Source organism: Cenococcum geophilum (assembly GCF_001692895.1).
Source record: "Cenococcum geophilum 1.58 unplaced genomic scaffold K441scaffold_81, whole genome shotgun sequence".
Lineage (NCBI taxonomy): Eukaryota > Fungi > Ascomycota > Dothideomycetes > Gloniales > Gloniaceae > Cenococcum > Cenococcum geophilum.
In genome coordinates, this window is record NW_027137639.1 from 411,049 (window position 1) to 437,658 (window position 26,610).

At 45.8% G+C, this 26,610-nt stretch overlaps 8 protein-coding genes across 8 annotated transcripts; 3 read left to right on the forward strand and 5 right to left on the reverse strand.

The window, feature by feature from the left end:
• Nucleotides 1–1,947: 1,947 nt before the first annotated feature.
• Nucleotides 1,948–3,978, reverse strand: K441DRAFT_670317 (DNA primase large subunit). The gene is made up of 3 exons (XM_067650269.1): nt 3,744–3,978; nt 3,084–3,613; nt 1,948–3,002 (listed from the first exon to the last, which is right to left on the reverse strand). Exons 1-3 carry the CDS (start codon nt 3,931–3,933, stop codon nt 2,193–2,195), a joined length of 1,530 nt encoding a protein of 509 aa, XP_067497192.1. The 5' UTR covers nt 3,934–3,978; the 3' UTR covers nt 1,948–2,192.
• A 248-nt stretch (nt 3,979–4,226) lies between these two features.
• On the reverse strand, nt 4,227–5,450 carry K441DRAFT_691015 (4-nitrophenylphosphatase; the record flags this gene model as incomplete). Its single annotated transcript, XM_067652442.1, has 5 exons — nt 4,227–4,889; nt 4,957–5,048; nt 5,105–5,173; nt 5,313–5,334; nt 5,385–5,450. The coding sequence occupies 5 exons, from the start codon at nt 5,448–5,450 to the stop codon at nt 4,227–4,229; spliced, it is 912 nt and encodes a 303-aa protein (XP_067497193.1).
• A 215-nt stretch (nt 5,451–5,665) lies between these two features.
• K441DRAFT_670320 (peptidase M18, aminopeptidase I) lies at nt 5,666–7,845 on the reverse strand. The gene is made up of 3 exons (XM_067650270.1): nt 7,629–7,845; nt 7,510–7,571; nt 5,666–7,183 (listed from the first exon to the last, which is right to left on the reverse strand). The coding sequence occupies exons 1-3, from the start codon at nt 7,693–7,695 to the stop codon at nt 5,786–5,788; spliced, it is 1,527 nt and encodes a 508-aa protein (XP_067497194.1). The 5' UTR covers nt 7,696–7,845; the 3' UTR covers nt 5,666–5,785.
• Nucleotides 7,846–8,584: 739 nt separating this feature from the next.
• On the forward strand, nt 8,585–10,648 carry K441DRAFT_592782 (WD40 repeat-like protein; the record flags this gene model as incomplete). The annotated part of the gene is made up of 4 exons (XM_067644898.1): nt 8,585–8,877; nt 8,977–9,104; nt 9,160–9,734; nt 9,797–10,648. 4 exons carry the CDS (start codon nt 8,585–8,587, stop codon nt 10,646–10,648), a joined length of 1,848 nt encoding a protein of 615 aa, XP_067497195.1.
• A 1,064-nt stretch (nt 10,649–11,712) lies between these two features.
• K441DRAFT_670322 (uncharacterized protein) lies at nt 11,713–12,690 on the reverse strand. The gene has a single exon (XM_067650271.1). The coding sequence runs from the start codon at nt 12,531–12,533 to the stop codon at nt 12,057–12,059; it is 477 nt and encodes a 158-aa protein (XP_067497196.1). The 5' UTR covers nt 12,534–12,690; the 3' UTR covers nt 11,713–12,056.
• A 4,468-nt stretch (nt 12,691–17,158) lies between these two features.
• Nucleotides 17,159–18,259, forward strand: K441DRAFT_701073 (uncharacterized protein; the record flags this gene model as incomplete). The annotated part of the gene is made up of 4 exons (XM_067653300.1): nt 17,159–17,181; nt 17,281–17,390; nt 17,631–17,851; nt 17,990–18,259. 4 exons carry the CDS (start codon nt 17,159–17,161, stop codon nt 18,257–18,259), a joined length of 624 nt encoding a protein of 207 aa, XP_067497197.1.
• Nucleotides 18,260–20,309: 2,050 nt separating this feature from the next.
• On the forward strand, nt 20,310–24,187 carry K441DRAFT_691019 (glycoside hydrolase family 3 protein; the record flags this gene model as incomplete). The annotated part of the gene is made up of 7 exons (XM_067652443.1): nt 20,310–20,379; nt 20,441–21,047; nt 21,121–21,436; nt 21,493–21,704; nt 21,836–22,097; nt 23,182–23,328; nt 23,399–24,187. 7 exons carry the CDS (start codon nt 20,310–20,312, stop codon nt 24,185–24,187), a joined length of 2,403 nt encoding a protein of 800 aa, XP_067497198.1.
• A 693-nt stretch (nt 24,188–24,880) lies between these two features.
• On the reverse strand, nt 24,881–26,196 carry K441DRAFT_691020 (uncharacterized protein; the record flags this gene model as incomplete). The annotated part of the gene is made up of 3 exons (XM_067652444.1): nt 24,881–25,393; nt 25,438–25,770; nt 25,906–26,196. The coding sequence occupies 3 exons, from the start codon at nt 26,194–26,196 to the stop codon at nt 24,881–24,883; spliced, it is 1,137 nt and encodes a 378-aa protein (XP_067497199.1).
• Nucleotides 26,197–26,610: the final 414 nt, after the last annotated feature.

The following is a 26,610-nucleotide window of genomic DNA, read 5'->3' on the forward strand; positions in this document are numbered from 1 at the left end:
CCAAAGTACCTAAGGAAGATATTTTAGCTTTGCCTTACCTTACTAGGTTAAAGGATTAACTAGAAATATAATTACCTTATATATTTAGCGGGTTAGTTCGCTAGTAATTTTCTTACTAGTTGCTCTCTTATATATAAGGCAATAGTACTTCTAGTATAGGCTAAGCGAGCTAGAAACCTTCGTCCCGCACTATTTCCTACCCCCTTTTCCTTATTTTTAATTTAGGAATTAGTTAAAGAAGCTATAAAGGAGCCGAAGTAAGAGGACTTAATACGTTTTCTTAGGGTCTTTCCCTATATAGGTGCAGTATCTAGGAATTATTAGCTCTTTACTAAGTTAGGCCTAAGAGAAAGCCGCTAAATAGGTTATTACTTACTAATACCAGTGTTCTTTAATGCGGTTAATGAGATTTGTACTACTATTAGTATAGTCCTATGTCGTAAAATTAGATTCCTTAAACTCCTCTAACTGTTTAAGGTAGTATTTTAGTAGATAGTCTTAATCCTTATAAAGCTATGCTTAAGCGGGCGCTTCGCAAGTATTATTAGATCTAGCGATGCTATTAGCGTTATAGTTAATACTACTATTAGTGTCGCAGTCGGCGTTACTATTAGCATCACTGTTGGCATTACTATTAAAGACGGTCGGCTTTATCCCGTAGCTATTACCGTCGCTATCCGTGCCTATATACTTATTATTAATAATACTAGATAATAAGCTGCAATTTAATAATTAAGCGCGCCGTATTCTAGAGAGCTAGAAGAGAACTTAGGGTAGTAACAGCGGAAAGGACCTAGAGGGTAATAACGGTAGGAAGGATCTAAAGAGTAATATAGGGTTAAGGAGATAGGAGGGTAGAGAATAAAAGAAACTGGGCCTAGATTAAATAGATTAAAGGTAGGAGCTATAGAGTATATATAGCTTTAGTGCTAGGCGCGTAAAAGGATTATAGTCTGCCTATTAAAAAGCGAGGGGCGTAGGGCGGTAAGCGAGAGGCTTAACGTTAGACCGGCAAGCAAGAGGCTTAGGGCGGCGGGGAGTTTTAGTGACGTAACCTCCAAAAACGGCGACAGAACCCTCCAAAACCGGCAGTCAGATCTCTATTTTCTTTTTTAATAGAGTAAAAGCATTCTCCTATTTAATTTTTAGAAAGTCCTTATACTATATCCTAATTAGATCTATATTATAGCTATAAGAAGTTACCCTACCTTATAGTAGAATTATACGTTTAGGCTATTAAGCGGTATCTATTTCTATATTAGATTATAGATATAATTTAAATATATAGTTGCGCCACTTATATAAGAGTTATTATAGTTATTCTTTAGGGGCTAGTAGGGATTTAGCGGCAACTAATATTATTTAGTTAGATTAAGGTAATAATATAAATAGAATATTAATAAATACTTCTTCTACTCTAGATTGCTGGTTCTCTAGGGTCTATAGCTATATTAGATCTTTAATAAAACCTTAGTATAACCTTAGTATAACCTTAATATAACCTCCTAAAACTTACCTGGCCTATATTATTACTTAGCTCTTTTAATATCGTAATAAATGGTATAAAGTATTTAATTAAAACTCCTAAATAGCTTTATTAATGTTATAATTAAAATATAATGCTATTATTAACTCTAAACGTAATACAATAAGAGTTAAATTGTAAAGTTAGTCGGAGTCAAAATATCAACACTAGCCGAGGTTTTAGCGCCTTGGCGGGCACTAACGGAGCTTTCGGCAACACTGGCCGGGCTGTATGCTCCTGTGAGTCTCGCCAGATTCTTCTTGGTCAGAGAAAAGAACATCTGACCCGACTTCTCCCGATTTAGCGGACTATTCTTCTTCGTACCTTCAGCACCAAGCTTGCGAGAGACCACCGATATTCTAAGATGAAAATGGCCAATTGCATGTCACGTTGCTCCTTTCCCTTCGTTGCATTGGTGCTGTACACGGACAGCTAAGTCTCAAATTCTCCCATTAGTAAATGCACAATGCTTAAAACGCCAGCTCAACTTAGCATCTTGAGTATGCACCTTTACATTCCATTATGAACGACATACCAAATCCAACCCAGGGAACAATACAGTTACCCCACTAACACTCATTCCAGCTGAAAAGACCACATAACGCCATGTAAAACGCCGCAGCCCGGCTAAACCGTCCGCTATCCCAGCATCTATCCCCTTAGACGTCTACTGCTCGACGTCCACCCTATCACTATCCGTTCCCAACCCTCCCACAATACCCGCATTCCCCTCTCCTAAATGCTTCAAAAGCCAACTCCTCTTAAAATACGTATTGGGATGCAAAATCATATCCAGCTCTGTCGCACCCCATGTGCCATCATCCTTCACCTTCTTGATCTCCTTCTTGTGAGCCCACTCAAATACTCGATTGCATGCAATATGATACCTCTGCCTACCCACATCCTCTTTCACCTGTTTCAACAATTCCCTGTCATTTACGCCCGTGCGTTGGAGTAGCGATAACAAATTGTCGGACTTGAAGGTGCGGTACGGACAACCTTGCGATTGACCAGGCTTAGGCAGCGGTTCTGTAAGTAATTTTTGACATGAATAGGGCGTATAGCCACGGCCGCGGCGGTTTGCATCGCCGCCGACATCGCCGTAGGCGTGCCGGATGTTATACTTGTGTTCTTTGGCGAACTTATCATCGGTCATCAGCTTAAAGGACTTTCTCCAGAAAACAATACACTCCTCTAAGCTAAGACCAATGCCTTTAAGGAAAAGGGTATACTGTAAACGGCCGTAATGCTTAAGGTGGGAGTTGGCGCGCAAATTGGAGTGTAGATTTTGCATGCAGAGTGGGAAGTGGTGGGAGATGGTATCGATTGAGGCGGCAGTTAGCGTGGAGAGGCCGTCGATATTGGCATCGGTGGAAGAGTAGGCAGCGTCTGGAGCTGTAAAAGACTGGGAGAGGTGGGCTAGAATTGGGCTAAGGCGGTCGTCTTCATCGAGGCGAGGGAGAGCACGAGCAGTCAGCTAGATTGTGAATCTCGTCAGCTTGCCCAGTCCGACGGAAGCTGAGAATCTCATATTTAGGGAGATCGGGTTCCGACATACCTCAAGTGCATCATCCAACCTCCTCGTGAACTCCGCTACAACCAGACTCATCTGCTCCCTTACCGGCACATAAGCTTTCCCCCTCTTCAACAACACCCTCCGTCCTTCTACTAGTTCTGGCACTCGTTCCCAGTCCACCTTGTACCATCCCTGATCTTCTCCCTTCTTTCCACCCGCAGCAGCCAGCTCCTGACTAAGCTCCCTCTTTTCGTCCTCTTCGACTTTCTCCCACTCCAACCCTAAACTATCCACAAACTGTTGTCGCTCCATCGAAGCTTCGTCCTTAAAACGCAATTTAAAGAACATGGTTTCCAATCGCGAAAAGCGTCGCCTGAGGTCTTCAGTTGCAGAGAAGGCGAGGCGAAGGATAAAGTGGGAGTAGTGGTCTCTCTTCCGCTCTTCTTGCAGGGTAGACGAACGTGAAGAATTGGAGTGCAACGGGAGATATTTGTCAAGAATAGAGGTCATGTGTGTAGCTGTTTCTTCGGGGGTGCGATTGCGGAATGAGCAGGCCTCAAGCTCCGAGAGGACTTAACATAATTGTCAGCATCATTTCATTTTTCTCGAGGCTACTCTTCGATATGCAGTTGGAGAATCTCTTGGACGTTTCAGAATAGGGATGCATTGGACATTTTATCTTTACTCAAGAGTTTTACGCACCTTTCAGCCGGTTAATCGCCCAAACCTCGAACTCCTCTAGCGTTATCTCTGCTGTAGGAGGGATTTCATAAAAGTTGAGTGAGTGAACATAATCTTGCTCTTTGAATTGCGGTTTTGCGAATTGTGTCTTTTTGTGGTCAAGAGCGGCACGCCGCTTGGGATCAACTCGAGAGAAGTCCGACCGAATCATTGTCGCTGTAATCGGTGAAGAGCAGTTGTGGTGAGAGTTGTGGAGACGACGGCTGATTGTTGGTACTAAATTTGAAGTGGTATATGGGAAGACGCGTTGCTGCAGGGGTCGCGTTTTAGCGCGTATTCGGAATGCGTCCAAGGGTCGACTTCTTAGCGGGGTACAGGCACCGTTGTAGCTTCTTCTGGTACGTGCTTTATTTTAAGTACGTTTACTTCTATTTCCGACCATCTGTCTCTGCTCTTTGAACATCTATAAAAGATAGAAACCCCTAAATATGACTCGAGACTTTGTCAGCCCAGCAAATCACCCAAAGCATCTACATAAGCCATTGGCAATACCTCTTTTCCCTCCCCGAGAAAATCCTCTTTTTTGTTCACGCCTGTCAACACTGCTAGTGTCCCTCCTAGCTTCCCTTCTATTCCAAATTGTATATCCGTGTTAAGCCTATCACCGACCATACACGCCTTGCTCCGATCGAAATGGAACCTCCCTTCGATTGCATCCATCATCGCCTGACTCGGCTTGCCTAATGCTAGAGGGTCTTTCCCGAATGCCTTGACCAATCCTGCTCCAACTGAACCTGCGCCTGGGAATAGCGAGTGTGCTGTCGGGAGCGTGCTGTCGGTGTTCGTCGCCAGAAAAATGGCGCCGCGTTGGAGATACGCAAAGCCCATTGCGAGTTTAAGATAGTTGACGTGAAAATCTAGCCCACTAAGTACGATACCCACATCTGGATCTAGACTAGACCCATCTGCCATGGCCGTGAAATCCTCAGGTTCAATGTCGCGCCGCAAAGCCGGGTCTGTGCCTCCTACAAACTGAACCCCTTCAGAAGCGAGCTCCTGCTCAATACCAGATTCGCCAAGTACATAGACCTTGTTCTTAGGTGCGGGTAGCTTGAGGATGCGGGCGATATAAACGGCAGCACTATATGAGGAACCAAAGACCTCGTCCTAACGATATCAGCTCAAAGATCGCCTAACTCGTAGGTTAGAGATCATCATGATTGCTCTCACGTACCACTTTACACGGAATACCCATCTTATCAAATTTCTTCTTATAGTCTGCTCGAGATTTGGTGCTGTTGTTGGTGACAAAGACGAGCTGCTTGCCTGAAGCTCCATATTAGTCAAATCTGTCAATCGGTCAAAAAGCGTGACACCCGAACCTTGACTCCTCAGCATCTCGATGGTTTCTGCAACCCTGGGGAAGAGGTGGTCTCCAGACCAGAGGACGCCTATCCTTCTCCATAATCAGCTCCTCGTCCTTATCACAGCTCTGTATACAGGGCTCGCCCGGAGTTTCTTTGGGTTGTTGGAGAGGATTGAAAATAAGTAAAAAATGGTCCTGTATATTAATATAGAATGAAGACGTACCATCGCAGTCGAATAGGAACACCTGTGAACAGGCTTGTCAGTGACACCTCCCACAAGACTTGAAGTACATACATCGAATTTGTCGAGAAATTCTTGAATGCCGGCCTTATCGCCGGTAAGGTATCTCGGCTGAGACATGTCTGCAAAGAACCACTCAGTTAATTGATTTCCTGTTGGTGAATGGAGAGTAAGGTTATAGGACTGTTGAGCGGGAGAAACGTTGGTGGGGCACTCGGCGATGACGATCTGCCGCGATGCGATCTTGTTAAGAAAATTGAGTGGGAGACATGGGGAACACTGAGCATTCTAGGATCTCCGCGTTTGAAAGCACCTTGCTGCATTTGGATGTTTAGTGCGCAAGGAAAGAGGAATTCATCATATTCGTCTCGATCATAAAAGCTATGGTCAAATCTATTTTAGAGTGCCTCCTGCTCCATGGCTGCTATCAAAATTTATAGCTTCAAGCGTTCTAGTCAATCGACCAGAATCTTTGCCTCCAATTCTTCAAAATTCTCGAAGAAGCTTTCAAACAAATTGATTGCATACTCGACATCATGCACTCCCCCCGTCTCACGAATGCTATGCATGCTAAGCTGTGGATTACCTAGATCTAAGGTTCTAGTACCCATGGCGGCCGACAGCATTGGACCTATTGTGCTTCCGCAGGAGGAATCATTGCGTACAACGAAGAGCTGCAGAGGCACACCATGGGTCGAGGACGAAATACTCGAAGATGCTTTCTTTGCGCGTCGAGCAGCCTCTTGTAGGAGCACAATTCCCGGAGAATTGGTGGCATATCGTGCGTTTGCGTTGATCTTGATAACAGTACCCTTGTTCATTTCCGGACGGTGTACGGACTCGGCCTTTGCGGGGTAGTTCGGGTGGACCGAGTGTGCCATGTCCGCTGAGATGAGGAAGGAGGTTGAAAGGGTTTGCTCATAGGTTGTTGAGTAGTCGGGCTCGAACTTGTCATACGATTTGTCGGACTCGGATTCAGAAGATGGGAGGACGGAGAGACGACGGATCACAGAAGGTAGGAGATTTGAGTGAGCCCCTTGGGCAGTCTGACTACCAATTTCCTCATGGTCGAAGAGAGCAATCAAACGAATGGTAGAGTCTTTATCCAAAGCCGAAGGTGGGGAAACTGAAGAAACGAGGCCTTCAACGCTGCAGAAGGACATCATCAGGTTGTCGAGACGAGCGGAGAAGATGAGCTCATTGTTGAGGCCTCCAATGACGGACTTTTGCGTATCATAAAGTACTATTTCAAAGTCCATAACTTCGGACGGTTCCACACCAGCTTCTTCTGCAATAATTTCTACAATGTATGAGTGATGGCGGTCCATTGGTGTCTGCAGAGGCTCAAATTGTCCGTCATCATTTTTCTTCTCTTCTGCCTTGTCCTTGCTTTCTTCCCCGGTCTTCCCTTGCCTATTCAGTTCAGCAGAGACCAGGCCCGCAATTGGGAAAAGTTGAGTCTCTTGGTTGAACTGGAAGTTCTCCCGGCGGTCCAGATGAATAGCCAAGGTCGGCACGCGGAGAATCGGCCTGTCCACTTTCACAAGGCGCTGCTCAATTGCTCCATCCGTCTTCACCATTACCCGCCCAGCTATGCTGAGATCCCGATCGAACCATGTGTGCCATAATCCTCCACCATATGTTTCCACACCCACTTGTATGAATCCATCACTTTGGCGTTTCGAGACTGGCTTAATTCGAAGACAGGGCGAGTCAGTGTGTGCACCGATCATGCCAATTGGGTTTCCTGGCTTCCATTTTTGTCCGATCGCAAAGGCGACAATGGATGACCCATTACGAGTGAGGTAGTACTTCCCGCCTGGATGCAGGCTGGATGACCATGAATCTCGTTCCTATCGGAGACTACCGTTAGCTTAAATTCCCAAACAAGTAGCTTATTCTACACCAAAAGAGAGGCTGTTTACTCCGCAAAATCCAGGCCAAACTCGTGACTAGATAAGGCTGAGGAGGCCAGGGCGAATCCTGCTAAGCGGCTGCTGCAGGTTGCGAGGGTTGATTGGGGGGCCTCTCTGCACGATGGATTTCCACATTGCAACAAGATCAGTCTGAGCTGGAGGTCATCCTCCAGATTAGAGCGTTAAGATCACTCTGACATAAGCTTTCGAGTATTGCAGGTTGCTCGGGACGAGATAGATCGTACGAATTGAACAGCACCAACCTTAATCTGTTTGAAGCCCGCTTTCTCAAGTCTCAGTTTTGCCGATTTCACGGCATGAAAAGCTAATAGTGAATATCAACCTGTAGCCACCATGTCTCAAACACCCGATGCACACTTACGGGTGGGGGAAGCGTTCACAAAAGACAAGAAGTCCTCCGCACTCCTCGATGCCGGCTTAGGAGACATGGTTTGAAAGGCACGTGACCGGATGGCAGGATCAAAAACAATGCAGGACTTTGCTGGCGAGGTCTGCAGGATGTATGCCCGTGCGGATGGAGCCCTTAGCATAGGATAGGTCGCTGAGGTCTTCGAAAAGGTCTGGCTTGGGGAAATGTGGGTGCGAGTTGCAGGGTTCACTCGAACTCAAGCTTCGAACGGCGGACAGGGCGTCAAGCGAAAATTGGTTCGCTAGCGACACCTGGCAGGCGCTGACCCACGGAGGACTTCCTGTTTCAAGCGCGTAAGGAACATCAAAACAAAGCCATACCCATAACAGAAGAGACGTGACTTGAGCGCAAGGCGAATCCACTCTTTCGTTAGTCTCGTCAAACGCTCTTCAAAGCTCTTCACGCTCCAATTCACTATCCTTACCTTCTTCGCATCTCACATCCTCCTGCGTTGCTGTGGTTGCGAGCTCCTTGCCTCCTTCGACGACGCGGGCCTAGTGCGGCTCAAAGCGATTGACATCTGAAAAGACGGCCAAAACAACCACCATAATCCTGTCACGACCCGCCAAAGCTCCCCAACACCCGCCAACTCCGTCTGCGACGATCTGCAATGTGTCCGCAGACCGACTAAACAAAGAGCGTGGACGATTGTTGCGTGCGCCTGTGCCTGTCGCCACCCGGTACGATTTGGTTCAAGGGGAGCTCTAATCACCACGGCGCATTCACTTTCACTACCACCTCTCACGCAGCACAATTCAAGCCAACCCCTACCGTTAAAGTCACTCTAATAGCTATTATCGCATATACTGTTCGCGATTTGTGCAATATATCTGGCCGTCTCCATACCCGAATCTCTCCCGATCGGACCCTGATAATCTCAACAAACACCATCGATTAATCTATTCATCATGCGGGACACTCAGCTTGACGTTGACGTGCCCGTATCATCTACTGAGAGAGTCGCAGAGGAGCTGCGCACGCCTACCCTCATATCACCACCTGAATCGAAGACGCCGCCCACCGCGACACACAAGCGACATCAAAATGGTTTCGAACAAACTGGGCACGACAGAGGCTCCGAACCGGTAGATGCGACAGCTTTAAGTAGGGCTTTAGAACAATTTGAGCAAGCTGGACGACAGCGAGAAAGGACGCCGGGTGCAAGTCCCAGCAGAAAACGACAGCGAGTATATGGAGACAGGTTAGTGAACCGACGCAAAGGCTGCGTAGATAGCTGAATGCGACCTTTTAAGACACTAAAATGGTTACCAGAAGTACAGGGGCTAACAAGTTGTAACAGATTCATACCAAACCGATCCGGACAAGACTTACAGGCTAGCTTCACTCTGCTTCACGATGAAGGCTCGCCAGCAACGCCATCCCGTTCAGCAAGGAGAACGCCCCACAATGAACTTCACTTTCAGAGAAGTATGCCAATTTCCACAATACATAATATCTATTCCCTACTGACATTCTCATTTAGCTGAGGAAGCAAACCGAACATATTCGACGCTACTACGATCAGAGATGTTTGAATCATCAGTGCCCCAATCAATACCGCAAAACCTCTCTCCAACAGAACGAACCACTTTTCACGATCCTACCCGTTCACATACTCCGCCTACGAGGTCATCCGCCCTTCCTGCACCGACGTTAACACCCTCAACTCCACACAAAAACTTGTTTTCATACGCCTCCCCTCGACACAGCTACTCTGGCCATCCGACACCATCCCGCACTCCGCAGAGCAGGCATGGCCAAAATCTCAATGCGCGATCAGAGATATACAGTTTATCACCAGTCAAGTATAGCAGTCAAACGATGCTCCTAAGTCCACGAAAAACCCCTAGAGCGGTTGCAAAGGTACCTTATAAAGTACTGGATGCGCCAGATCTTGCAGATGATTTTTACTTAAATTTAGTGGACTGGGGTAGTCAGAATATATTAGGTGTAGGGTTGGGATCATGTGTTTACATGTGGAACTCAAGCTCTGGCCGTGTAACAAAACTGTGTGAATTGCCAGACGACACTGTCACAAGTGTCAACTGGATTCAGCGAGTGAGTGCTCCTGTTCTGAAGCAGTGAGACCAGCCATGACAGCAGGCTAACGGTCAATGCAGGGTTCTCACATCGCCATTGGAACACATAAGGGATTTGTACAGATATGGGATGCTCACTCCCAGCGCCGGTTACGGACGATGACAGGTCACACAGGCCGGGTTGGGGCCCTTGCATGGAATGAGCATATCCTCACCTCAGGGTCACGAGATCGGCTTATTTATCATCGCGATGTGCGGCAACCGGACCAATGGCTCCGAAAACTTGTTGGCCATAAGCAAGAGGTCTGCGGCCTGAAATGGAACTCTGACGATGGCCAGTTGGCAAGCGGTGGAAACGACAACAAACTCATGGTTTGGGAGAAGCTGAATTCTGAGCCTACCTTTAAATGGAGCGAGCATATTGCTGCCGTCAAAGCCATCTCATGGAGCCCTCATCAACGTGGTCTGCTTGCTAGCGGAGGAGGAACCGCGGATCGGACTATCAAGTTCTGGAACACTTTAATATCCCCTCATGGACCCTCATCCGCTTCTATTGCGGCCGCAGCTGCGGCAGCAGCAGCTTCAAACACGTCAAGCATACCACCATCTCCTTCAGCACCTGCAAATCTACTCAGTAGTCTGGACACTGGCAGCCAGGTGTGTAACTTGGCTTGGTCACGGAACAGCAATGAAATCGTCTCGACACACGGTTACAGCCAGAATCAGATTATTGTTTGGAAATACCCAAGCATGCAGCAGGTCGTTTCCTTGACTGGCCACACATATCGAGTGCTGTATCTAGCCATGAGCCCGGATGGTCAAGTAATTGTTACCGGTGCTGGTGATGAAACGCTTCGATTTTGGAATGCGTTTAAAAAGAAAGAGCGTGCTGGTGGTTTAGGAGGAATGGATGGCTGGGGAGTGATCCGGTGAGGCGAGGAAGTAGTTTTGGAATGTTTAAACTTGTGCAGGCCCGCCTCGAGCCTTCGCTCACTTCCGCTTCTTGAAACTTCATCAATCCGGAGAACGGATGAATCTACCAAGTCGAGCCCAATATTTAAGGCCTTCGACTCTTCGAATGTTATTACATTACTACCGTAGCTGAGAGCTGCGATGCTATCTTCTGGCGTTTTACTCTCGCTCTGGCGAGTCCTAGGCTTTCTTTGTACCGGCTTTATATCATGGCATGATGCATGGGGCATGGCGTTTGGGACTGGGGATACCTATGCTTCATCTTGTTGATGTTGCGTATATGATTGGGGATTGTCCTTTTGGCATCTTGGACGATGGAGCTGGACTGGAGGAGAGCGGGGTCCACTGGTATCTAGCATTGTATGACTGGCATGAATTCACTTGAAGGTCTTGAAGATAACGATTGACGTTGATGCCTGACCGAGTGCGAGCCCGTCCCCATCCACTAACTCATGTGATGCGCAGCTAAGCTTATCTCGCGTTCAAAATCACCATCGTGAGGATGATCATCGCATCGAATGTTGCTGCTAAGCCCAACAACAGATCATAGATACGACCTAAGGAGGGTACTAAAATAACTTCAACCTAACTCAATTTGGCCGGTTGTCTGCTGGTGACCTCAAAATTAAAACCATACTTCTCGGTATCTTGAACGACTACAAAACCTCTATTAAGAGTGCTTATACTGGCAAGAAAACAGAACCTCTACAAAGAATCTTATATGCAGCCCCCTAGAAACATAGATCATAGTAGTGCTTGGTTTTTTAGATGATTAATATATTCGGACGAAGGCGGCTGCGTTGAACTTGAATGTGAGCCGGCGCCTTAAAAGACTTTCAGCAGAATTCCATGCCGCAGCCCTACATTTCGACCTGCTAGGTTTGAGATGCTCTCGCAACTAGAAAGGCTAGGAATTGTCAGACTACATTAACAACTAGGACAGTTCGCATACGAAGGATACAATAGCTACAAAGCATTCGGAAGAGCTTCAAGCGTTTATCACGAGCATTTTATTAGATGTAAATGGCCGCACGGGGTAAGCTTGACGCTTCATCTGCTAGTGGAAGAGACCCATTGTTCTTTTCAAAAAATGAGGAGAAAATCCAAATCAAGTTTTCTCAACATGCGAAACTGTCCCAGCCTCGAACTCAGCCTGGTGTTTTTGACATCATCCATGACAGCACCCTCCAAAGGCACGGCTGCATTTTCGCCATCAAAAACCCTCACAATCTCCTCGAGTGTGTAGCTGCGTATATCCGGGTAAAAGAAATAAATCGTGGCAGTGATGATGATGAACAGCACAGCGAAAAGGATATATATATAGTACTTCCAAGCAATCGCAGCCAGCGCAATAGGGTTGACGAAGATGTTAAAGAATACCGCAACTTGGGTGGCGAAGTGTACGAGCGCAACACCCCCGGCTCGCACCGCGTATTGCCATATCATATGAACCCAGGAGCAGAGTGAACGCGATGTCGTAGAAGGCGTAGAAGGCGTACGAAAATAGGATGACCGCGATGCCTACACCGCCATGTTTCGTAACTGCGAAGGACCCCGAGAGTTCAGTTACGACAATGTAGGAACATAGCATGCCAATTGATGAAGTAAGGAAGAGAGTTCTCCGCCCCACTTTGTCAACCACCAGCGCAGCGCAGACAGCAAAGAAGAGGATCCAGATCTGCAGGCAGCCGTTGATAAGAGTGATGTGAGTGACATTGGTGACACCGACCGACTTAAGGATGGGAGAGAGGTAGTAGCTGAAGAGGCCGACACCGTTCCATTGTGCAAAGACGCCTAAGGTGGTGGAGATGAAGGGACGCTTGCGATTGCCTTCAGTCGAAATCATGTCTCTCTAGCCAGTGCTGGCCTTCAGCTCGCGCTTAAGCTGTATGGAGCGTGTCATTTGTTCCATTTCAAATTCGACGAGCGAGAGGTTCTATCACCTCCGGCATGCATGCGGGCAACAATCTCATGCGCTTCCTCAGTCCGACCTTGGAAACCAGCCAATGAGACTCTAGGACCAGGAGAGTGCCCATCAGTTGTGCTGCGGGAACAGCTAGTTGAACAATCGAAGGAATTCTCCATCCCCAAGAGTCTGTATAAACCCACGCGCCGAAACACCATTCGCTTCGACGCTGGGGTAACCTTCACACCACAATCTCTGCCTATAGCTTCCAACATATCATCAGTTCGTCTTAGAGGCTATCAGCGTCTTCTTTTGTGAAATTGGAAAATCGTATCGAATATGTTCTAGATTGATTGACGAATACCGAGTTAGGACCAATGATATCTAGAGAATCCATAATAAGTTAGAAATCAGCGGAACAAACGCTGCGGTCACTTACCTCGCACACGAACATATTGAATCTTTCCACTTCACCAAGTTCCTCTACTGCATCCATGAACGCAGATGCATACCGCCGCATGTACCCGACAAAGCATTTTGCGCGCGATTTGCTTTGTGCTTCTGCAATTGCATCGATGTCGCACTAGCACGGAGCAAGCGGCTTTTCCACTAGCACGTATTTGTCGTTCTGCAACACCAGTATGGCGTGTGGGACACGAAAGGCATCCGAATTGCACACGATGACTACATAGACATTGGAGGAGCTGCACAGGTCCTCTGCTTTGGTTGTTGTTTGAACTTTGGTGTCAGTGACTCCTTTTTCGCAATAGTCGAGACTTTCGAGGGATACATCGCAGAGGTAAGTGATGGAGAATCAAGCGGAGAGGAGGTTCAGCGTAGGAATATGTGCAACTTGTGCAACTTTGCGGCATCCGATGATGCCTACTCGAAGGACGGGAGACTCTGGAGGCGTTGTTGCCATGGCTTAAGGTTTGGGGAGCTATGGATGTAGTTCCCTTCTGCCGCTGTTCGCTTTATGTAGTAAGTATGATTTTGGGCTCCTCCTTTTCACCATATTTGAAATACTTTTGGATGGCTCAGGTGGCGGGCCCAAATTCCGGGGAAGAGTGGACATAGTTGTGGAGGCCGAATCCTTCAGTATCATGTGGTAGATAGGTTGCAATGACTCGTCGAGTGTGCTATCACTCCCAACTCCCCCAAGCACCAATACCAGAATGAACATGTGGAGAAGAGCCGATCGCTAACTTCAGGTCTAGAACGAGGGGAACGCCAAGATGGAAGCCGACCTCATGAACAGGAAAATTGTCGGACGAACAAGTCACTGAGAAGAACTCTGTCTATTGAATGTGGCTCTAGAGCCTCTATAAATACATAAGAAAAAGGGTAGTAGACTAATTTGGTTACCGTGTCGGAGACCAAGTCGTAGACCGAGTTGTTGACCGAGTTGTTGACCAAGACAGTTATACGAGAACAGGGTGGTGAGTTATAAGGTGGTACCTAAGAGTGACCTTAACGGTCGACACACCCCCCTAGCTGCTTAGTTAAGACTAAACAGCTGGATAGAAAATAGAAAAAGTTATAATAGCAATTTGGTGTTGAGATAAAGAAATCCTCTATAGAGTTACCTTGTCTAATGTTATCTAAATCGAATTAAATTAGATCTTGATATCTTATATAGGTGACTTAAAAGCTCCTTCTAGTTTTTGGGTAGAGGTAGAAACCTATTGCTGTATATTTGCTAATTAACATTAGTTAGGTAGGCTTAGTGTCGCATTAACTGCTTCTTCCGTTATCCTCCTGCAATTTTACTGTCGCCTATATTATCTTAAATCCCTTACCTTAGGCGGGTTTCCCTTTTTAGAATATATTCGAATCGTGATCCTTAATTAGTTAATGTAGTTAATTAAGGCTCTAGTAACTAAGCTAGGGTAGAAAGGCTAGGTAGAGGATCGTCCCTTAAGGCTCGCGGGCCTATTGCGTTATCGTCTTAAGAATTAAGCTCCTCTTAATTAGTCGCTTAAACTTAATTTCCTCTAGAATCCACCTATTAACTTCTACTAATATCTACTTAAGTCTCGTCCTCGTCCTCTAACGTCTCATTAAGCTCTTCCTATAACATCTCGTTAAGCTCTTCCTAAGGCGTCCTTTTTATTAAATCTATTATAATGCCTTAGTCAGCGATCTAGTTATTAAAATTACCTCTAAGCGATGTTTTGTTATCTGTAGGTGTCCTTTCTAATACTGCTTTATAAGCTTCGCTAACTATATAAGTCTTATATTTAATTATTATAGGGCCTTATATAATTGCTCTAGTTACTTCTTTAAGCAGTTACCTAACCACATTAATTCCTGCATATCCGAGTTAACTGTGTAAAAACCGTCCATCTACCTTTTAATTTGGTAGAGGCTCGGTTAGTTAAGCCGCGAAGGACGCGTCCTCTGTCGTACTCGGCTTTAATTTGTTATATTTAAGGGTTATCTAACTATAGTAATATCCGTAATATGCAAACTTCTTACTACCGCGACGGTAGAGGTAGTTGCCCTTATTATGCCAAAAGACACCCTCTTTATTAAGTCTGTGATTATAAACTAGATTTGTGTGAAATCCTAGTATATACGCAGCGTTAATAAGATAGATCTTCTGCTTTCCTAATGGGGTAATAACTATGACTTTAGCTGTTCCAAAGCCTTTAATATTTTCTATACTAGATCCTATATACAACTACTTACTAGCCGGTTGGATATTACCTATAAATCTTACTCTGTTGTTAATAATATGCAAAGTCGTTATAGGGTTTAGAATTATACTATTATAGAGAGCGTAATCTAATGCGATATAAGCTCCAACTTAATAAACTATGAAGCTTCTAAGTGGGTTACTAGGTAAGCTCTTCTACTTTATATTCTCTGCATTCTCTGGCTTCTTATTAGATAAGGCTTGGCTCCTTAATTGGTTAATTAAGGCCTTAAATTCTAGTAAAGCCTTAGTAAGCTTCTGCTCTACTAACTGCATTTTTAAGTCATTTAGTTTCTAACCTAATGGTTAAATTGACTTAACTAAATACCAGCAGTACTTAAACGGGTGCTGCTTTCCGTATAGGCACTGCTTTTAATCCTTCTTCTCCTCCTTCTCTAACTTAGCGTCTAATTTAGGCTTACTAATTGGCTTTCCTTTAAAGCTAGCTGTATAGGATCCGTTTTAGCTTTTTGCCTCCTAAGTAAACTCTAAGCGACGGTGATTTTAGTAGACCTTAATAATGACTTAAAGGGTAGGTAGTTCTTTCTTCTTCCTCTTAAGGTTCTGTAATTCGTTTTTCCAGTATTCTAACTATCCTAATAAGGCAGATTTGATGGTATATACGAAGTCCTTAACTAGTCGATCGCTATCTACCTTAAGTAATTTAACCTTCTTGCAATTGTTATACACCTTCTCCTACTTACGGAGCCACTTCTTAATATTCTAACTCTTTAGGGCTTTCTTTATTTTTAAATATTGGGTTACTAGATTAACCTTCCGAGTGTTATTAGTTAGAGTAACTGCCTCCTTAAGTGATATAAGGATATTATAGACGGTATTTCCTTTAAAGGTGTAGTCGATGTAGTTATGGGATATAGTGCTAATGATATAGGTACGTAGAGACTTAAGGGCTGCTTCCTCTTTCTTATATCGCTTGTAAATACAATCGTACTATTTTCGCAAAGCTTAAAGCTCCTCCTTCTCGCCTTTATTAAGGGCTGAGAACGTAGTTTTCTGAGGATTAATAACTAATAGTAATGGCTCTGACGGTGCTCTGTGTCTAGGTAGATTATCTTTCTTAATATCCGGATTAATGTACTCCCATATATTCTTACCGTCGGCTCTATACTTAATAACACCAATCTATTAGTCCTAATTGTTTGGGCCTGCTAGAATTACAGTGTGTGTCGTAATAAGGGTTTTGGATTATTAAGAGGACATTTTAAGGCCTCTACTGTTCAGTTAATAATAGGGTAATTAGGGTTTTAAATTAAAGATAATGCAGTAGATAGCCCGGGCTTATAACTGTCGGACAAATAAGTCACTAAGAAGAACTCTGTCTATTGAATGTGGCTCTAGAGCCTCTATAAATACATAAGAAAAAGGGTAGTAGACTAATTTGGTTACCGTGTTGGAGACTAAGTTGTAGACCGAGTCGTTGACCGAGTTGCTGACCGAGACAGTTATACGAGAACAGAGTGGTGAGTCATAAGGTGGTACCTGAGAGTGACCTTAACGGTCGACAAAAATGCATCCTCCTTTAGCGGAGTCGCAACTAACATTAGCTATCCAAGCCGCGATGGCAACGCGAGTCTACGGACGGACTCCGGAGATGGCTGCAACTATGAGAGTCAATACTCTCATTCTACTAACAATTTGCATAACGGAGATTCCTTAATTGCAGTCATTGCATGCCACCCAGGACCTGCAAACGAAACACCCTTTCTGGTCCAAGGAGCGGGAGCAATCCCTCGAAACGAGCCCAGACGGATTCACGATCTACTTCGACATATCCTCGCAAGCATGCGCTTGTTGCGTGCCAGACTTGTCAAATTAAGAAGACAAAGTGTGACAACCAACGTCCATCATGCACTACTTGTATTGGGCTTGGTGTGAGGTATTCGTACTCTGGTTTAACGACTAACTATTCATAGTTCGTTATCCAAATATCTTATCTAATAGTGTAGGCGATAGGCTGATATGTCCTAGTTTTGACGGAGCCAGTCTAGCAATTCTCGAGCGCGTTAACCATGCTGTCAGCCTACTTGAGGCGCAAGCCAAGCATATGCAACAACCAACGGAAAGGCCGGCTGTTACAGGTTAGACTCCTATGTCAATAACGTCCGCTCAGAAGCTGTGTTATTCGAATCCACCATTGAGGAAGCTATTCATAAGATTGAACTCCTGGAAGTGTCTGTAAATCATCAGAGTGCAGGCCAATGCATCCTAGACTGGCCAATACTTGGGCACAGTCTTAGGAGAAAGGACCTAGATGCTGCAGTTTTTAATCCTACCATGACGAGCTACCATGACGAGCTACCATGGCGACCAATTATTAGGTAATGCAGACTCGACCGAACCACAAGAGATTTTCGATATCCAGACCGCCTTACGGAGCACTTCTCATGGGGTAGATGAAGACAATGCACCCGAGCTGGTCAAGGCGTTTTTGGCCAATGTCCACATTAAGAATCCGATCCTTGATGCTAGCGATTTGACAAAGTGGGCAAGGTTTACTGCAGAACATGGTTTTGAATGGACATCAAGGTCCTGCCTCCTTGTATGAGCCCCCCTTATGAACTGAATCAGAGAATCCCTCGAACCCCTATAGACATGAAGCATTTTATTGAATTTATGCAATTTGTAGCTTTGTATACTTCTTATTTTAGTCATACAGATTTTTTACTGACTTTCTTAGCTTATTGCCTGCGCCCTGGGAGCGCTGTCATCACCATTTCGGACCATCTCCCTGGAAGTTTATGCAGACCTGAATTTAGGGGCTACCAACAGTATTCGAGATACGCTAAACTACTCTACCGCAGAGGGTTACTATGTTTGCTGCCAGAAAAAGAATGGGACTTCTTGGCAATACTCTTACTGCGGCTCAATGCCTATTTCTGTCGGGAGTCTACTAGATGTATTCATTCCAGCCGCTCCGGGCGTGGACTTCTTTTACCCGAGCTCGTAGTGTTTTGCAAGTTTATATCATGGCAAAGTCGGACCAAACAGCTTTTCAGTTCCCTTCCATTAGAAGCCTAGAACACCGGCTATATTGGTCTTGCCTAAAATCTGTGAGGTATTATTCCTTTCACGCTACCCTAGGTTATATTTTAATTTTGAGGTTAGCGAGATCCGAGATCAACTCCCTCTTCCGCCTTCCGGGCTTGCTCGTCTAGATTATCCACTTTTCCCTACATTACCTGAAGCCAGTGCCTGTGCAGAGTCAGAGCAGGCTCAGGGATTACGCGAAAGTGCATTCCAGAAGAGTTGGTTCTATTACCTTGCTGAAATCTCAGGACGCCACATAGCCAATAGGATAGTAAACTCATTCTATCAGGTGGATCAGATCGCATAGCTATCCTCAGACTTAGACAGAATGGTGCGCATAGCTTCTGAATTAGAGTTGCAAGTGCAGCAATGGTAATAATTCTCCCACTCCCCCCCCCCCCCCAACAATTTCAAAAATGCGAGAGGCAGGGTTGAGCATATTCCAGAATCGGTGCGATGGAGAGAATCTGTAAATCAGTCAGATGAGCTTGCCTTTATGCTTGAGGGAAGAGTCTATTATCTGTATATGCTCCTCTACCGGCCATTTCTCTTCATCGCTATTCACTCAAGGGATGGGCCGATCGACCCCTTCATCCATCCCTTTGTCCAGAAGTGCTTGAAATATTGCTCCGAGCACACTTCCAGCCGAGTAAAAACTATCAAGCATCGCCATCATGGAACATGGTTTACGGCAAGGTCACTCCTTTCAGATGGATTAACAATCCTTGCGGTAGTCAAACGCATGAATATCGATGTGCCTCGCGACTGGCCTCAGCAGATACAGATCATTGTGTCTTATCTTTCTTACTAGGAAGCGGAGGCTCCAGATTTACTTAAAGCGAGGTTGGTTCTACAGCAGGTTTGGGACTTTATCGGCGGGAGTTTCAGATTGGAGGATTCCTAATCTCAGGCGAGCAGCCCCATGACATATTCTATATCAGGACTCGAGAATGTAAAGACTGAGGGGATCTTCAACCAGTTATCTACGAAGGCGGCGGCAAAAAGTAATCGGACACCGATACTTTAGCCGAAAAATACGACCCCACCAAGAAATCATCAATTCTAGCATCAAATTGACTCTGGCTTTAGTACTAATTACAGTATAAAAGGTTTCGTGCTCAAAGTTAGGTCTTAATCGTTCTTCTGCAAGCTTTAAAGCCTTCCTCTACGGCAACGTGGTGTTGCTGTTTCTTATAATTCTTCTTATTAGGTGTGCAAACCTTAAAGATCTCTATAATATCGTCAACTAATAAAACTAAAGGTCTTCCGCTCTTCTCCTTTACAGAAACTAGATCTTCGATTTTAGGAAGTGGGAGGCTAGCAGTAAGGCGCTCTTCTTTAACTGCAAGAGATCGTTTCTATATATCGGCAGCTGTTGATTTTACAAGGTTATAGAGCTTTGCTGCCTCTCTTCCAGTCTTTCCACACTTACGATACGTTAAATATTAAGCCCTCCTAATATTAGAAGTGTAAGGACCTATTCTACTAAGTATTAACTAAGTGGGGTAGTTGGTTTTAATAGTGTAGGCGCGAAAAAAGTCAAATTTTGGTGGGGTTGGGTTTTCTCGCTGAGTAGCGGTGTCCGATTACTTTTTGCCGCCGCCTTCGTAGCGCTTCCGACAACTATCCGCTTTATCCCTGCATGACTCGACACTTCCCCGTAGTTCTACCGCAGTATCGCCGGCCCCCGTGCGTGCACGAATGGAGTACCCCACTAAACTAACCCATGTTGGCCGTCATATTCCGTATACCATATAATAGGGTAGCTGCTTAATGGAAAGACCGGGTGGGCTGGGAAGCAGCTGAAAATTTCCGGGTTCAAAATCCTAATATTGTGTCAGAATCTGCAATTTTTGGTCATCTTCCCTAAGTCGACTTCGCTTCAACTACCTACCGACCATCTTGTTCACCAATCAGTCACAGTGCTTAATAAATCTTTCATTTTCATACGCGCCAATTGCCTCACAATCATGNATACCTTCGATATCGGAGGGGTTCTAGCACAGCTAACTGTAGCCGAGAAAGTCGAGCTTCTCTCAGGTATGCACAACAAATAAACCAACTACCAACCGCCACAGCCCTAATCGAAACCACTAAACAGGTACCGATTTCTGGCATACGAAGTCTATCCCACGTCTCAGCATACCCGCAATCCGCATCACTGATGGACCCAACGGAGCACGGGGGACTAGATTCTTCAATGGTGTACCTGCTGCATGTTTGCCTTGCGGTACGGCAATGGGTGCAACCTGGGATATAGATCTCATGCGAACCGCCGGAGAGTTAATGGGTGATGAAGTTAAGGCAAAAGGAGGTCACGTACTTCTTGGCCCAACAGTCAATATCCAACGTTCGCCATTAGGCGGGCGAGGCTTCGAAAGCTTCTCCGAGGATCCTACTTTATCAGGTAGCATGGCCTCCGCCATTGTCCAAGGAGTACAGTCTAAAGGTGTCGCCGCTACTGTCAAACACTATGTATGTAACGACCAGGAACATGAGCGAATGGGTGTCAATGCTATTGTCACAGAGAGAGCGTTGCGAGAGATCTATCTGAAGCCCTTTCAAATTGTACAGCGAGAAGCTATGCCGAAAGCATACATGACTGCCTACAATAAGGTCAATGGTATACATGCAAGCGAGAACAGGAAACTGATCACTGACATCTTGCGGAATGAATGGGAGTTTGATGGCGTAGTTATGAGTGACTGGTAAGCACTTTCAAACTTCAGACCATTTCGAGATTGAAATTAAGCTGAAGCGTTGCTTGCTGATGTCCAACAGGTTTGGAGTATATTCTGCTGCAAAAGCTGTAAATGCGGGTCTAGATCTTGAAATGCCAGGACCACCACGCCTCCGTGGGAATCATATCATGTATGCTCTCAACTCCAAAAAGCTTAGCATGCATGCCATCAACAATTGCGTAAGCAATGTCTTACAGCTAGTCAACCACTGCTGTAAATTAGGCGTCCCGGAAAAAGCGTCAGAAGGGACCATCAATACTCCTGAAACCGCAAGTTTGGTCAGACGGGTTGCGTCTTCTTCTATTGTCTTACTCAAGAATGAGGGTGATATCCTTCCCTTCAAGAAAGAGAAGCAGGTATGCTTCCAAAAAAGTGCGTATTGTGTCAAGATAGGGACTAACACGTACACCAGATTGCAGTCATTGGGCCCAATGCCAAATTCGCGGCATATTCAGGTGGTGGTTCAGCTAATTTACGCCCGTACTACGCTATCACGCCTTATGATGCTATAAAAAAGCAATGCAAGAACGTTGAGTACGCGCTTGGCGCAACAGCGCAGAAAAATCTACCTGAATTGGGGAAACTACTCCGAACAGCAGATAGAAGACCGGGTTATAATATGAAGTTTTACAAGGAATCTCATACGAGCACCAATCGGACACTTCTCGATGAATTGCATGTGGACAATACTTCCATATTTCTTGCGGACTGGACCCACCCGCAAGTCGAAAACAATCTTTACTACGCTGATTTAGAGGGACTCTCGCTCCTGGAGAAGATGGGATCTGGGATTTTGGGCTAGCCGTGCATGGGACCGCACAATTGTTCATTGATGGAGAGCTTGTAGTCGACAACCTTACTCATCAGCGTTCTAGAAATAGCTTCTTTGGCTCTAGAACAGTTGAGGAACGGGGCTCTATTGATCTCAAGGCAGGCAGAAGATATAACTTCTTGGTACGGTTCGGTTCCGCACCAACTTCAAATTGCAAAATGCCATCCGGCGTTGCTCCACTACCAGTGATCTTATTGGACTGGACTGGAGTGGATTTGGGGGTCAAATCCACTCCATACGCCGAGGAGGCGGTGGAGCTCCAGGACTCCAATATGACTCCAGATCAAATATATACTATAAATAGTAAGTCTTGGCAGAAGGTAAGGAAAAATTTAAGGAAAGAAGAACGTACCAAATCAACCCCAAATTACAAAGCCTCTATATAAGAAGCTTCGTGATCTTCTACCTTAATCGCCTCCTTGAAAGCAGCATATGCGCCCTTATCGTGGCTCTCACTCTCGTCATCATCTGGCTCTATAGCCACTGGCTCACCCGGCCCACCTGGCTCCCCCGGAGGTGCCTCTGCTACTGCCTCTGCTGCTGCCTCTGCTGCTGCCTTTGCGACTTCCTCCATAGCTTCCTTATACGCGGCAACTCGAGCCTTTGAAGCCTCCTTTGGTGGTACCATTTGTGTAGGCTCCTCCCTCTGTAACTCCAACATCTGTATTATTAAACGTGCCCTTACGCGGAGGCCCGTACCAATGGCGGAGGCACTCGTTGGCCTTAATAATATCTATTTACAAGCGAGAGCGACGGGTGACGTGCGTTGCTTCGTATGCTTCGGTTTCTTCGTTAAGGCGTTACATCGAATATAGTTCTTGCCCTACAGCTTAAACTTAACCACCTCCTTCGTGTCGTCGGCTTTCGAATTAATTGATTTTGGGGTAAGGGTAACGTGGAGGCGGGCGTACTAAGAGAAATCGTTCCATCGCGGAGGTAGGAAAGTCGAATACAACACCACGACAGTAAGTGTAGATGTAACAGCAGAAGCGACAGCAGCAGTGGCAGGATGGCTAGGTGTCCTAGATTCTATGGCTAATACACTACTTATTAGACAGTGAGTCAGTGGTAGAGTTAAGAGACTTGCCGATTGGCTTCTTCTTTTGCACTGACCCCTCAGCGCTCTATTCCTCCTCAGCCGCAGTTCGAATTAGGTATAGATCTGGAGCTCCAAGAGTCAAATCAACCGTAGATCCACTCCAATCCACCAACCAGAAGGCCCAATCCAAATCCATATCGAAGCCGAATCCACATTGGAGCTCCAAATAGACCCCGCTCCAAGTAGATCACTGTCCACTACATGGCGGTGGATTGAACTTTGGCGGGTCTCCAAGGATTAATCCAAAAGCCGAAATTCAGAAGGCTGTAAAGCTTGTAAAGGAAGTGGACCAAGTTGTAATTTGTGCTGGATTGAATGTAAGCACCACAGTTCAAGGCCTCTAAAATCTTCATACAGTCGCTAACTAATGGGCCCACCTTGATGCAGTCCGAATTCGAATCCGAAGGTTTTGACCGTCCAGATATGGATCTCCCTGGTCACATTAATGAGTTGATTTTTGCCGTTGTCGCCGCAAATCCAAATACCGCCGTCGTACTGCAGTCTGGCACTCCAGTTACAATGCCTTGGATCGGCGAAGTCAAGGCAGTTTTGCAGGCATGGTTCGGTGGAAATGAGTGTGGCAACGCCATAGCAGACGTTCTCCTTGGCACTAAAAATCCCTCGGGAAAGCTTTCGCTCTCTATTCCAATTCGGTGTGAAGACAATCCCGCATTTCTTACCTTCCGGTCTGAGCGCGGCCGCGCGCTATACGGCGAAGACGTGTATGTCGGCTACCGATTCTATGAGAAGGTCAAGCGAGACGTGCTATTTCCTTTTGGTCACGGTCTATCATATACAGGTTTCGAAATGAAAAACTTACGAGTGCAAAAGAACGAGGAAGCGGACAAATTATCAATCTCAGTCGACGTGAAGAACACCGGAAAGATGGATGGCGAGCAAGTTGTGCAAGTCTACATCAGCCAGGTGGCACCTTCGGTGCAAAGGCCTGTGAAGGAACTTAGAGGCTTTAAAAAGGTGATGGTTCCGGCCGGAAGTAGCGAGGGTGCGACGCTCACAGTTAGTCTGAAATATGCAACTTCTTGGTGGGACGAGGGAAGGGATATGTGGATTGCCGAGAAAGATGAATATCGCGTTTTAGTGGGTGACAGTAGTGCAAATGCACCTTTAGAGGCAACATTCGAACTGGCGAAGTCGAGTTGGTGGTTGGGTGTGTAAGGGTCTTCCTAGGTCCAAGTTCTACCAACAGCAGTTCATGTGGGCTTCCCCGCCTTCCATAGCACGATATCTTCACTCAAATTAGACGGTGGGTGTTGTGAGACCAAGCTTAACACCATCCTAGTTCACCGGACATCTAAGCTAGCTTTCATTGAGAAAGTCAATAAATGGATTGTTCTCCTGTTCCTGACATTAGTCATATAAACTTCGAAGTCGCCCAAGTTGCTCGAACCGTTCAACGCATTACTCACAAGCCTTCGGAACTCATCAAATTGAACTTCCACCTGTTCGTAACCGTCACTCCTGTAATTGGGTTTTACCCCTCCTACGATTAGTACGCAAGAGAAGGTACAGATCAACTTCACGATGACGCTGTCAGTTTCCACAGAATCAGACTCGATTCCATCGTCTGAGGATGGCGATGGAAACATTAGCCATTCCAGGTTGAAGGTCCAATTGCCATTTTCGATATTTTTTCCACCAGGTCATACACCATACCCATCCTGACTCCATGCTAAAGGCCGGTCCTTTTGACAGCGCCGATTAGGACAATATAAAGCCTCAATTCCGGTCGACACTTCGAGCTAAAGTTTACCTTTAAGAACTAGAAAATGGTATCAGAACTATTTACATCCCCTATTACCTTTCCACTATTGCATTAATACAAGATACGCCACTCAAGTAAAGGACAAGTCAATCATAAAAAATAACCATATCCTGACTTGATCTCCCAACTCCTTCTACTTTGAAATTTTGCAACTCAGTTATTTTCCCTCCTGTAACCACGTCAAACACTGCCACTGCGGTCTCTACTGTCTGATTCCCTGGGCTAAGCGCATATACAAACTTTCCACTGGGGGCTAAACCAACCATTCCCGGATTACCATTGTGCGAATTGAACACCCGGCCAAGTGCTCCAGTAGATGGTATGACCTCGACGAGACGATTAACCCCGACATCAGTTACGAAACCAGTTCCAATGACGGAAGAATATGTTGCCCAGCATGTTGCCGCCTGGTTTGCAATTTTGAGGATGTTTGCGGTAGTGCCAGTGCCAGAGGGAGAAACAGAGAGAATAGCGGCACCGAAGGAGGCATCCGTTACGAGGATGTCGGATGATCCAGGAATATTTGTGACGCCGAAAAGTACTGCGGTTCCGGCCGGAGATGATTGTGTGCCGCGCATGCTGACTTTGCCACAGGGAAACTGGAGAAAAAGCCAATAGTGTTAACGGCCGGGTTGCCTTTCACTGTGGTTAGAAGCTGAGTGCCGTCTTCATTGAAAAAAGTTTGTGAGGCTGTGTTAGTGGGGCCGACCGGTGGAGTCGTTTGTCCGATGTCAAACTCCCGTAGCCCATCCATAGGGCTAAGACCATTATAAGAGTAAGTGGAGCAGGCGACTCCTGCCTTAGCGCCGCTGTTGGCTACGCAAACCGTGTTGTGGTATGGGTGAGTGGTGACAGAGACCGGGAATTCACCCAGAGTAGAGACCGGGTTTCCAATCGGTGTGAGTTTGGTCGCGTCACCCCGGAAGATAGAGAACAGGCTTAGCGTATTGGAGCCAGGGTTTACGGTGAATAGAAACTATTGAGACAATTCTAGTTAGTATATTCGGTATGTCCTTAATGTGGCTCATAATCGAGTAGGCGAGCTTAGAGAAGACGCAAAGCACCCATTTCTGATTGAAAACTCGTGAGATGAGGTATGTTCACTACTTACATTTCCAGCAATTGTCAAAGGTGATTGAGAGAAGAGCGAATCTGGCCCTGCAGGCATATTTGTGGCGCCAAATATTCCACTCTCACCAGCTCCCCCGGTTGGTGTGATTGATCCATCGCAAAGCGTTCCGTCTGAATTAATTTTCAATGCTACTACCGCATTTTTTGCATTTTTTGGGATGAAGTAAGCGGCTTTTGCATTTCCTATATCATGATCTTTGCCGTAAGGGACAGCATTTGCTGTTAGGAGAAGTGAAAAGAGGATTGACAGCGCCTGAATTCTTTGGACCATCTGGCTAGATTCGGGGTACAAACGACAGTTGGGAGTTGTCTAGATACGTAAATAGTATGACTGTGTCTAAGGAAAAAATAGCACAGAAGCACAAGCGCACGTACAGCCGTCCAACTTATATCCAGGGACCTGATTGTGGAGGGACTAAATCCCTCATTAAGCGTACCCCAATCTGTTCAGCCATGGTTTATCCGTCATTCTAATTAGGACGGTGCTGAATACCCATGCATAATGGCTGAGGGCTAGCGGCGAGGCGCGCTGAATGGTGGACATGGTTTGGAATGACAATATGTATGTCCATACAATACGAAGGGGTTCTGGGGCTGATTTAAGCTTTCTCGTCAGCTCCAGCAGCAGAACTAACAGTGGGTAGTATCTGATAGATTTGTATCCAAGTAAACTCGAGATTGCAGC